A 12,348-nucleotide genomic window follows, 5' to 3' on the forward strand; every position below is an offset into this window, starting at 1 on the left:
GGTCTATTTAAGACAGTGCTTTACTATGTATTTTTTTGGTTGTTGTTGTTTTTCTTTTCTTTCTTTTTTTTTTTTTTTTTTGGTCGAACCGGGGATTGAACTCAGGCCCTTGCACTTGCCAGGGAAGTGCTTATTCTACTGAGCTGTCTCCCCAGCCCTACTATGCAGTTTAGACAGGCTTTGAACTCACTTTGTAGTCCAGGCTGGTCTTCAACTTGGGACAATTCTCCTGCCTTAGCCTCGTAAGTACTGGGATTACTTTTTTTTTTTCTGGTACCAGGGATTGAACTCAGGGCCTTGCACTTGCCAGGCATGTGCTTATTCTACTGAGCTATCTCCCTGGCCCCCTGTACTGGGATTACAGGGTGTGCTACCACACCTGGCTCTTTTTGCTATTTTTAAGAAATCTTTCTTTTCATGATTGCTAATTACCAGCTTGTTTTCTGTATCTGAGAATTTTATCCTCACGTTGGTTTATTCTGCCATGTATACTTTTAGTGGAATGTTTAATCTTCTGGATATTTGCTTGAGTTTGTTTTATGGATTCCATTTCTTTTCTGTGTTGGGTATTTAAGTCTGTTGCAAGATTCTGCCTCTTTAATTTATTAGTGATGAGGAGTTGCTGCCTATTTGGCCTAGCATCTGCTTCTTTGCTTTTGAACTATGGTGTGGTTTATTACCTTCAGACAGTTTTAGTATTGTTATACAATGAAGAACAGTTATTCATAACTGTGTCACCTTGGGTAAAGTAGTGCAATCAGTAAGAACAGCAGTATCAAGTACAGTCTAGAAAATGACAAACTGTGGGGAGTGTTAATTTGCCACCTTAAACTGTGGATCCAAGATATTATAGTTATATAGCAAAATCTAAAATAACCCAGAAATTACATCCATTGATCCAACTGCTCAATGGAGGAGCTTTAACTTCAAGAGAGAACATTTCAAAGTGTAAGAGGAAAAAGTAGAGAAATAATAGAAGAGAAAGTGATTAGAAAGAAACAAGACTGGCAAAGGTAGATCATCCAGGCTCTGAGAGACTGATGAACACAGGAGGGAAATAAAGAAAGAAAAGACAAAAAGAAGATCTAATTATGACCCACAATACTAAAACAATGTTCACACCCATGAAGAAGTAGAAACAAACAATGAAGACAAAAATAGAGGAGGAAAAAAAGATTTCTCTGTGATTTTAGGCCTGTAGTTATCTTCTGGGGTCTGAAGTTTTGTGATACCACCCAATTCAGGGCCTATCTCTGCTGTCTGATAGAGAGAGAAGGCCAGAACTGTGATCTGTCCTGGATGATCCCAGCAAGCCTGCAGTAGGATCAAGGCGGAGCACCAATTTTGTTGCTTTTAACTCCACAGAAGTTCAAGCTGGTCCCAGCCTGATTGTGGAGCAGGGCCTCAATTGTTCAGCCTGTAACACTAGGTTATCTCTTGCCTGCCTAACCTGTGCTCCCTGACCCTAGATATGTCCTGTGGTGTGCCTGGGAACAGTTACTAGGGGACCTGAGAGGAAGTCAACCCAGGGACTGTTCTCAGTTCCAGTTTCATCTTAATGAATACTTGCTGAAATGGCCTCTGGCCAAGCTCCCTCCTTCTCCGGAGGACAGTTAGCCTAAAATCGATTCATCAGCCATTGTGGTTCACAGCATCTACTGCTCTGTTCTGTAAGTGTATTTCTTAGTGAGTCCTCTTGAAGTCACCTACCTTCCCTGTGTCTGTAGATTCAAGCCTCTTCTCTCACTGGGCGTCAGGGAGAAAGTGTAGTTTGCCACCTCCTTTTTCTTCATTGACGCCTGTCTGTTCATTTTCCCTGTGGGCTCTAGTTCTCCTTTCAGATCCTTCCTGGATCCCAGGGATGTATCCTCCCCCTTGCTTCTGCAAGTTGTTACATTCCAGTATTGGATTCAGAATCCCAAATAGGTGGCCTACTGTTGCTTACTGCTTCACCATCTGCCCAGAAGTTCTGTCAAATATTTTTTTTGTAATTAATATTTTTCTTTACCATAATAATATCAAAGGGAAATGATAGGTGTTTGTTTTTCTAGTATAAATTTATTTATAAAAATGAGTATTATCATTATGAATAAATATTCCTAAGGATGGTAATTGTTTATTTGACAGTGCTATATCATACAGAAATAAGTCCGCATCTGGGCAAATAAAGTGAAATAGGTATTTTCTAGCCCATGCTTACATTTGTATTTCTTATTTTTCCATGTTACATTATTATTCTTCAGAGTCTTAAACCAGTTTTAACTGTTATATTGTTTAAGTGGCCCACTGATACAGTTCGTTTTTTAAAACAGAACAGATCAAACCAAAAGTTTGCCCTTATAATTATTTTCCAAAGGGATGTCATGTTAGCGTGACATGATTATGACAATATTTGATTGTTATGAACTGTCTTGTAAAGGAAAATGCTGACTTATGACAGGGAAGATAGGTAGTCGAGGCTATTATTGTCTAATAAAGCAAATTTTAGTACTTATAATGATGTCTAGCAGTCATTGTTTACTATGTTCCAATTATTGCTCATATACTTGGTGCTTACACAGAATCCTTGTAGACTTCTTTAAAACATAGTAATAGTGACAAGCCAGTCATGGTGGTGCACAACTATAATCCCAGCACTCTGGAGGCTGAGGCAGGAGGATCTTTGTGAATTCAAGACCAGCCTGGGCTGCAAATTGAGCTCAAGGCCAGTCGGAACTGCATAGCAAGACCTTGTCTCAAAAAGACAAAAAATAAATAACTGGTAGTGGCAGCTAAACTTCAGAGAGATTGGATAATCAACATAAGGCCATATCTCACAAGAACCTAGGCATTCTACCTCCAAAAGCCTATGCTTTTTAACAGTTGCTATTTTTGTTATTCCACTGCAGTGAAATAAAGTTGTATTATTAGTACTTACTGTGTAGTAGTTACTCTCAAGTACTTAGTGTTACAAAGATATTAAGTGGTGATTGTTATTAACTGAAGCTGGTGTGAGACCCAGAGCCATTTAAAGATCATGTAGTATGATTTCAGTATATCCACAGCGCTCCAACCCACAGTATGTGGCAAATAGTAATGCACATTACTATTGGAGTTTCTGTTGTTTTTTGGTGCTTCAAATATGTTTTTATTCATTATTTTTTCAAAACCTATTGTAGCAAAACTGCTTATAATGTATTTCTATAAATTTATCACCCTTGTAGCCTATAAAAATTTATCTTCTTTTAACTTTATTTTTGTAATTAAAAACCTTTTAAATGGATATTTTTAAACCTATTTAAAAGAGTAGTATGGTCATTCTTACATATTCACAGCCCAGTTTTAACATTTATCAACACATAAGCAATCTTACTTTGTCCTGCCACCTACTGTTCCCACAACCCTAGTATATAATGGATTATTTTATGTTATATTTGATGTCATATTGTTTTATGTATAAAACTTAAATAAAAAGCTCAACACAAAAATTCATGTGACTTAACTAGAAGCAGATTCCAGATCATAAAAATGTAACAGAAAAGACATCACATCTCCATTTAAGCAAAGCTCTCATGCTACTCCCAAAGTTTGTGGCTTCAGCCGTGTTCTCTTAGATCTTGTTTACTGTTTTAAAATATTGAAGTGATTTGTCATTTTAGAAAACAGAATATTTTGAGAAATGAGGCGCAGTAATTTGTCCAGAACTGTATTTCCATAGCCTTCCTACTCTCTAATAATTATGAATCTATAATGTTTGTACATTTTAAAGCAGTTTTATGTTTTCAAAGGACCAACTATTTATTTTGGTCTCTATCATTTCTTTCTGTTCTGGGCCCTCTTCCCTACTAATTTCCTGCTGTTTGAAGTCACTGAGGTTTTTCGTTTGTTTGTTTTTAATCATTTTATTATTTGTTCTATTGATGAAAGTAGTCAGAATCCCCTACTATTTTGTTAGAGCCTGTATCTATCCTAGTAGGTCCTCTGGTTTGTTTTGTAAAGTGGAGTGTTGTGGCCTCAGGTATGTGTAAATTCATAATTTTTATAACTTCTTGTTCAATTTATCCCAATTATGTAGTGACTTCTTTGCTTTTTATACAGATTAGTCATAAATCCTTTTTCATTAGCTGTAAGTACAGTTACTCCTGCCCACTTTGGGCTTCCAAATCCTTGAAATACCATTTTCTGTCCTCTGATTTTTGATGTGTGTATCTTTTGGTGGAGTGAGTCTCTTTTTCATCCTCTGGCCTACCTGTCAAACTTATTTAAATATTACCTTTTTCATGCAGACTAACCAAGAACATAATACACATTCAGCATTAAATGTGGTTAGTTGCAAGTATTTTGAATTTATAATACAAAAGTTTTAAAATGAAAGTACATTTGTACACTCATTCATGTGATAGACTGCCACACATAACTTTTTTGTTAGAGATATAGGGCCAGTGAGATAGCTCAGTGAACTAAGCACCTGCTTTGGCTAGTGCAGGGACCAGGGTTCCATGCCACTCTGGTCCTGCATGCCATGCCATCCCTGCTGGGTATGGTGGTGCACACCTGTAATCCCAGCACTGGGGAGGCTGAAAACAGTAGGATCATCAAGAGTCCGAGCCGCATAGTGAGACCGTGTACCAAATACATAAAAGGGGGGAGGGGACCCGTTTAATCAACAAAGGCTTTTTTTCTTGGCAATAAAATACTAGCATTTCAAGTCTCGAAAGTTAGTAGGTATAGCCACAGCGCACTACTGTTGTTGACATAGTTGGGTACAAATCACCAGTTCATAATTGTTGTGGTATTTAGTATTTTCCAGAATTCTTAAATGTAACATGGTATGTATGTCTGTATGACCACTAAGGTATCTTAATTCTGGCATGCTAATACAGTTTTTTCTGTGATCACAATAAATCAAAATGGTTCTTCTTTTGTTAGGAGCCCCCACGCCCTGTGCACCCAGCACCCTTGCCAGAAGCCCCACAGCCACAGCGGCTGCCCCCAGAAGCTGCCAGCACATCTCTGCCTCAGAAGCCACACTTGAAGTTAGCCCGAGTTCAGAGTCAGAATGGCATTGTACTGTCATGGAGTGTCCTGGAGGTGGATCGAAGCTGCGCTGCTGTTGATAGTTATCACCTCTATGCCTACCACGAGGAGCCCAGTGCCACCGTGCCCTCACAGTGGAAAAAGATTGGGGAGGTGAAGGCCCTGCCCCTGCCCATGGCATGCACTCTTACCCAGTTTGTGTCTGGCAGCAAGTACTACTTCGCAGTCCGAGCCAAGGATATTTATGGACGTTTTGGACCTTTCTGTGATCCACAGTCAACTGATGTGATCTCTTCTTCCCAGAGCAGTTAAACCTTGGAGCCTTTATCTTTTCCTGTTTCAGAAGTTCCACTTTTTAGTCTTGTTTTTAATCTTGTGCATGATATCCAATGTAAAATTCACATTGTGCAAGATTTCTTGGACTGATGTGTGTATACACTACATTTGTTTATAACCAGAAGCAAAATAAATTCAGCCTATAATGCAACAATCTTTCCTGGACAATTCAAGCTTCAGGGTTTTGAAATATAAATGTGTATCATCTTTTAGTTATGAGTCTGGGGAATATGTATGGGTGTTTTATGGTTTTTTTGTTGCTGTTTTTTGTTTGTTTGGTTTTCCTATTTTTGTGTTTAGTGCAGTGGAATCTCCCATTTTCATTCTCAAATTTATCTCTCTCTTCAGTATGAAATGAATAGATCAAAGAATCTGAGGTGTATAACAGGCGTGATTCTGATAAGGCTTTTATAGAATCATGATTAAGTGATTCAAACTGAATCTAAATAAAACCCAAAGAACTAACTGAAAAGCAAAATGGATAGCTTAAAATAAGTTAATCTGAACACAGGAAAGGAGCTAATCATTTTTTTCTGTTATTTCTTCTCCTGGGTGTTAGGTGAAAATCAATCTGCACAACCCTTCCCCCATCTTCCCTTAATCTGGCTTTTAAATTTATTTGTGCCTTAAAGGTTAACTCCAGAAATAAACATGGCCATACACTGTTGTTTACTCTTCCCTTCTAGCTTCTCTACCTTAATTTCTCTTTTCACTTCCACCATATTTGGCACATACCTCTCTAGTCATTTTTAAACCAAGGCCTTTATATATACTCTACCCCAAATCTGTGCTACCCACTGCATTTGACTTGCCATTTTCTTCTTAAGTGTATAGATGACTTTCACTTTTGTTCAGCAATCCATAAAATGGACAAGTGGACCAAGAGAAAACCGTATTGTGTATAAAAAGTTTCCATCAAACCAGTTTCTGCGTCCATGTTGCACACTGCATTAGATTTCTAAAGCACTTGTTGTTTACACTGTCATCCATAATGTAGTAGTCTTTCAAAGGAAGAAAATAGTAAAAGTTCACAAATACAGTGAGCTAATGTATCAAAGAGAAAGCTGTGTTTCCTCTTTATTCTCATGTTAATCCTGTTTTTAATCTTTTATCTTGGTTTTGATTGTGCCAAATTGAGCCTGATTTAGCCTTTATCTGCTTTGGACTACATTTAAAGTAGCTCTGTGGGGTCCTTTCATATAGCAATTAGACATAACCACTCGTGTATCTCCATTCCTCTTCAAGAAATAAAATTCAGTCATATTTTCATTATTGGATGCAAGCTATCTGGTTATCAGGTAGGAATTTTCAGTGTAGGTAATTTAGGACAGGAGGGCTGGGTTAAGTTTTAGGGATGAGTGTGGTTGAGAAAATTTTGAAAGGTATTCATGGAGTTTGTGAAATAACTTTTCAAGTTCCTTCCCTTGGTGTTTTGAATTTATATTTCTGCTTCTCTAAATATATTATTTTTTCCTGGGATTATAGGTGGGAGCTATTCCTTTTATTAGTTTACAACTTGATAGCTTCTAATAGGAAATACTATTCTAGATGTAAAAATATCTTTAGATACTTTTTTACTGGTCATTGTAATGTTATCTTAGGTGTGAAGTTTGATTAGTAATAGAGGATGACAACAGTTGCCAGGATGTAAACTCTCTAAACCTTCATTTTACTCTGAAAACTTTGAGACAATGAGAATTACTTTTCCATGAATTAAATTTCCCAACCATGTAGATACTGCTAATTTTGGGACAAATCATGAGATGTTCCCACTATTACAAGAATGAAAATTTCAAAAGGAGAAAATTGACATTACAATATGTATGAATACCTATCAATATATGCATGTATACATGTTTTTACCTGCAATGGTTGTAATGTTGATTATGTGATAAAGATCATTCTGGTCTACAGAATGGAAAGCTCATATTCACAATAGTTTATTGGCTGATTTCATGGTCAAGTTGTAAAGATTTGTTTACCTAGTCTACAAAAATTTCCCTTGTTGAATGTTTTTAATATTCACTACATTAATCTTGTTTTTAAAAATGTAATTGCACATATCATCAGATGAAGAAAGCCCAGTAGAATGAATATTTTGTATTATTTTAGCCTGTGTTGGCTGTTTTCTGTCAAAAAAAAGGAACTCTAAAAATACATTTATTCCAGAAAATAATTATGTAAAAACTTTTATTGCAGACTGTGGAAAGCAGAAAGAGATTGTAATTATTTAAGAACAAAAGCATATTATTGGTTGATATTATCAAGTTAACCTAACATGAGTTTATGGGCAATATATATGTTGAATTTACTGAGGTACTAGACCAGAATGCTGAACTTTTTTTTGGAGGGGTTAGATTTAATGTTGACGAATGTTAGCTTTTTTAATTGGTTTCTTTGGGAGAGAGAATGAAGGACTCAGACTTTTTAGTAGCATTTCACACTCCATGGTTATCTTTTTTATTTTTAATTTCATGGTATGTTTTTACAGAATATTACCAGTAAGCTCAATGATCCCATTTTGGGAATGCAAGTTTGCTACGTATTTAGCCTGACAGTACTTGTGTAGGTATTGTCTTATTGGAAATCCTGGAAACTTCTGGTATTTCATTCTGAAATAAAGAATGTTTATATGGCATTTAAAGATAACAGTAACATTTGATACTACTTTGCACTATGTCAGAGTAATTTTCACCCTGTTTTAAGTGTGAGTAACCTTTAAAATTTTGTTCTTGCTAGTAACATTTAAAATGACATATAATGGCAGTATCTGTTAATAGTTTTCCTTATGAAGTAACTATATTCTTCTGTTTCTCTGGACTTTTAAAAATATGCAGAATACTTTATACTGTTTCACACAGTATATATATCTTCATGAGAGAAGTAGAGAGCTTCCTTGAAGTGAGTATTTGTTGAGACATCATTTGCCTCCCAGAGAGGTGCTCCTTTCTCCCCATCCTCATTATCTGACAATGAATACCCTGAGTGAAATGACCTGAAAGAAGGAGCTTAGGAACTTACCTCAGTGCATCTCTCTCCAGAACTTTCTCTTACAGCATTGAGTAAGTGTTAACTTAATTTTTGTTACTTGGTCTTTTGCTTTCAATATTTTCCAAGTTACTATACAGCAAGGTTAGTGTTAATGTTGCATGATGCACATGTATCTTTTCCCAGGGTTTCCAGTACTGTATTAGTATCGGAAAGCAATGCCTGTGTCTTCTCATCTCACTTTTATAGTCAGTACTGTGAGCTTAGCACAGTACGGTACTGCAGAAACCTTCCAAGTATTCTCGCTGACTTTGCTTCTTGGGTCACTTAGGTAGCCTCAGTATATCATGATTATTTGTTTTTGTTACTGTTACTGACCTGTGGCTGGCCTGTTTCATTCTTATTTTTGCAAAAACTATGTCTTAGTTTCTAGATTATTACAAATAACTGTCTAAAACCAATAAATGGTTCTTCTTTCCTTAACTATTACTGGGAAAAAAAATTATTTGTTTTGGGATTTTGAAGTACATAGTCAGCAATTCTTACGGAAGTTAGTGTGGCAGACTAATTGCTGAAAGTGTCATCCCCTGGGTCCCCCAAAGGAAGGCATATGTTAGTACAAACACATTTTATATTCTCATCTTCAAATAATGTCACATTAAATAAGCTTTTCTTTATTTTTTTATTTGTAGAGTCAACCAAGTACTTATTTATATTTAAATACTTTTTTTCCCTTGTAAATACAGAAACTGGGCAATCATACACCTTTGAGTATCTTGATTTTAGTATTTTATCAGTAATTTCAAAACTAAATATAAAAATAAACTCTTTGTAGGAAACTTGCATCCTGATTTTTTTGTTCATTGCAGTTCAAAGTGTAAATAAGACAATTTAATGTCTAATATTAACCAGGCTGTAGCAAGTTGCCCTGTTTTTATTCAGTTTTAAAGAATTTTGTTTTCTTTCCCTCCCTCCACTCTTTCCTTCCTTCCCTTCCTCCTTCCCTGTACAGTATAGTAATATCTATGTAAGTGTTAATTGTAGTGGGGTTTTGTCCAGTAAGCCTAAAATTTATACTTTGAAATAAACAAATGGGTTTTTAACATTCTGAGTACTCCCGATTCATTCTGTGTTTTTTCAGCTGTTGTATTTTTTCTTTTGAAAATCTCCTACATTGCTCGGGATCACCACTATATATTGTATAGTATGGTTTAAATAATCTGTTTGGTAGTTCGATGGTGCTTCAACCACATGGAATTCCCTAGTTTTAAAAGAAAAATTGCTGTGCAGGAGTGCTGCCACATTGGATATGGGACTTTTACCTGATGGGAAACAACAGGAAGGTTTACTGTGTTGTTCGTCCAGGCTGCACCGCAGAGGCTCGACTGATAACTGTCTGTTGATGACCAGAAAAATCACTAACTGCTTTCTCTTAGAGATTGCATAGAAAGGATAGTTCTACAGTCCATAAGTGTTTTATTATTAAACATGTCTAGCCAGAGGAAGGAGAGAAAAAAATGGAAAGAACACAGGTTCTTATGGTCCTTGAAGTGGTACTAATCTCCAGTAACACTGGTGAGAATTCAGTCTCATGGAAAAGCTACCTAGGTGACCTTGGGTGGTATGATCTTTGCATTCAGAAGACGAGAATAATGGGTTTGGGTAAATGAGTTCCTGCTGTAGCCCTCTGATTTAGCTTGCATGCTGAACCCTAGCATTGTTACATATTATACATAATATTGTCCTGTAGAAAAAAACAGTGAATGGAATAGAATCAGAAATTGAAAGTGACAAACTGATTTTATTCTAATGAAAAAAAAACGTAGTGGAAGTAAATGTCTTTGGTATCTTTATAGCCATTTCTATTCCCTCATCTCCCTTCTTCATTTTATATTAGGTTTCAGAATTGGTTTCATGGTAATAAAATCAAAGTCATACACTTCCGGCATGCCCTGATGGAGAGTTCTGTTGAAACGCTTCCAGCGAAAAGCAGGGAGGCCACCTTGGACGGTGGGAGCACTGATGGCGTGGGCTGTGTATTCTGATGCTAGATAGATATCTGCCACCTGCAAAGAGAAGTGAGAGTGTGTTTTTGGAAACCTTGATTAAATCTATGACCTTTAACTCCCTGCCCCCCTGCCCCTAGTATTTCACACTGTTAGCCTCCTGTAAAACAAAATTGTCCTGCAAGGTGTGCCTTTCCATTAACTGCTCTTCTGTCTCCATTTGGCATTCAGATGTCAGTTGACTTTCAGAAGTGGATTCGTAGTGTTTGTTACCAGATGTGAGAGCTGCCGTCTGATAAAAGCATACACAACTAAATTCCAGCCCCAAAGCTGCAATATCACTTAGCCCCTCTATGATTATTTTCTCCTAGAATAGCTATGAGAACTAAGGGAAGCAGTGCTTATAGCAGTGCCTAGACTATGTAAGTCTTCCACAAAAGTTACTCGTTGGTACTGTAATGAGTTTTAAAGGAGGAGGTATCAAAAAGGCCATGGTTCTCAAAAACAACAACTGCATAGCCGACCGTAAACTTATAGAGGACAAAAATATCTTTCATTTAAAATGGCTCTAAAAAGATATTTTTGACATACATTCCTTCAACAAAGTTTGACAGATGAACTTGGGTTCTTCAGGCAAGAAAGCAGAGGTGTATTCTAGGATGAATAGAATTTTGTAGGTACTTGGTCAAATACAAGAATGAAAAAGAAACTACCACAAGTTTTGTAGGCTTTATGGGTGCTGGGTTCTCTACAACTACTTGTTTAAAAAAATTGGACACATTGAGCATCATGTAGACTAAAACTTTCCTATCGTATATCTGAAAAAGTTGTCCTGCTAAACTCTCTTATTTCGGTGTTAGGTTGATAAGAAAAGTGTCAGTGGTGGTGTCAGCCCTGCTGTTTTCTGAGCTAAAGAAGAGTTTACTTCTTTAAAGTTTCTTCCAGAATTTAGGACAGGGAATACAAATGATGAGGTACATGTTCAAGCCAAAGCAAAGGAAGTGATAGAAGAATTTCACCAACCAATAGATAACTTGGGACACCTGAAGTCCAGGGATATGCAGGTAAACTTATCGACTAATTCTCTGATGAAAGAAAGGACCCTGATTTGTAATGTTTGCTGATTTCCATGTTGTACGTCCTCCCACCGTGGCTGTTTTAAGCTATTAGCAGTGTCAACTGAGTTCATATGAGCCAGCTTTAGCACACCACTGCACACCTATTTTACATAGGACACAACAACACTTAGCAATTCTAATGTGAGGAAGCTTAGTGCTTTGGACTCCTGATCCAGTACTCTGTAAAGCTAATTTGAACTCATGATTAGCTTGAAATCACATGATTCTCAGTAATGTCCTTCAAATTTTGGCAGATTTTATCAGTCATCATACAAGTACTATTCTAAACATAGATATTAATAAGTTTATTCCTCACTGTGTAAGCTAAGTACTATTTCCATTCACAGATAAGGAAATTGAAACATTCAGAATTATAGGACCAAAAGCAGGAGAGAGGAACCTACTACCCAAATCTCTGAAAGAGCTCATTTGTTGTTTATGGTAAGAGACATCCTTGTGCCTTACACCAAGAAATGTAGCAGTGCTTGTGACCTAGTTGCTGATTGAAATGAAGTTCAAAACCCAATAGCCTGACATGGTGGTGCACACCTGTAAATGCAATACTCCAGTAACTAAGGCAGAAGGATCATGAGTTCAAGGCCAACCTAGGCTAAGTAGCTAGTTCAATGCCAGCCTGTACTTACTATGTAGTGAAACTCTCAAAAAAAAAAAAAAAAAAAAGGACCAGAACATAGCTCAGAGACACAGCACCTGCCTGGCAAACATAAGATGGTGAGTTTGATTTCTGGTACCAAAAAAAAAGGAAAACCTCAGTAGCACGTTACCTTCGTGTCATAACAGCCCACAGGACTTGGGTTAGCTGAGTTCAGGTCTTCACGGCAGCAGATAGTACTGCAAGGATCACCCTTACTGTACTGGTCCTT

General features: G+C 36.9%; 2 protein-coding genes across 7 annotated transcripts in view; one reads left to right on the top strand and one right to left on the bottom strand.

Moving 5' to 3' along the window:
- Nucleotides 1–7,494, top strand: part of Atf7ip (activating transcription factor 7 interacting protein) — a 152,686-nt gene extending 145,192 nt beyond the window's left edge. For all 5 annotated transcript variants that reach the window (XM_023709495.1, XM_023709496.1, XM_004626085.2 and 2 more), the window contains one exon: nucleotides 4,909–7,494. In XM_023709495.1, coding sequence (XP_023565263.1) covers nucleotides 4,909–5,328 — 420 coding nt within the window. In that variant the 3' untranslated portion in view covers nucleotides 5,329–7,494. The remainder of the gene's footprint in view (nucleotides 1–4,908) is intronic.
- A 2,627-nt stretch (nucleotides 7,495–10,121) lies between these two features.
- Plbd1 (phospholipase B domain containing 1) overlaps nucleotides 10,122–12,348 on the bottom strand; it is a 69,880-nt gene continuing 67,653 nt past the window's right edge. Inside the window, exons 10-11 of one of the 2 annotated variants that reach the window (XM_004626199.2) lie at nucleotides 12,250–12,348; nucleotides 10,122–10,406 (exon numbers count right to left, since the gene is read on the bottom strand). The exon at nucleotides 12,250–12,348 is cut by the window's right edge and continues 9 nt beyond it. In XM_004626199.2, coding sequence (XP_004626256.1) covers nucleotides 10,224–10,406; nucleotides 12,250–12,348 — 282 coding nt within the window. In that variant the 3' untranslated portion in view covers nucleotides 10,122–10,223. Of the gene's footprint in view, nucleotides 10,407–12,249 lie in introns of those variants that run through there. The other variant, XM_023709497.1, reaches the window with a different exon arrangement.

The sequence above is a fragment of the Octodon degus genome, unplaced genomic scaffold, assembly GCF_000260255.1.
Source record: "Octodon degus isolate 3935 unplaced genomic scaffold, OctDeg1.0 scaffold00012, whole genome shotgun sequence".
NCBI classification, from domain to species: Eukaryota; Metazoa; Chordata; class Mammalia; order Rodentia; family Octodontidae; genus Octodon; species Octodon degus.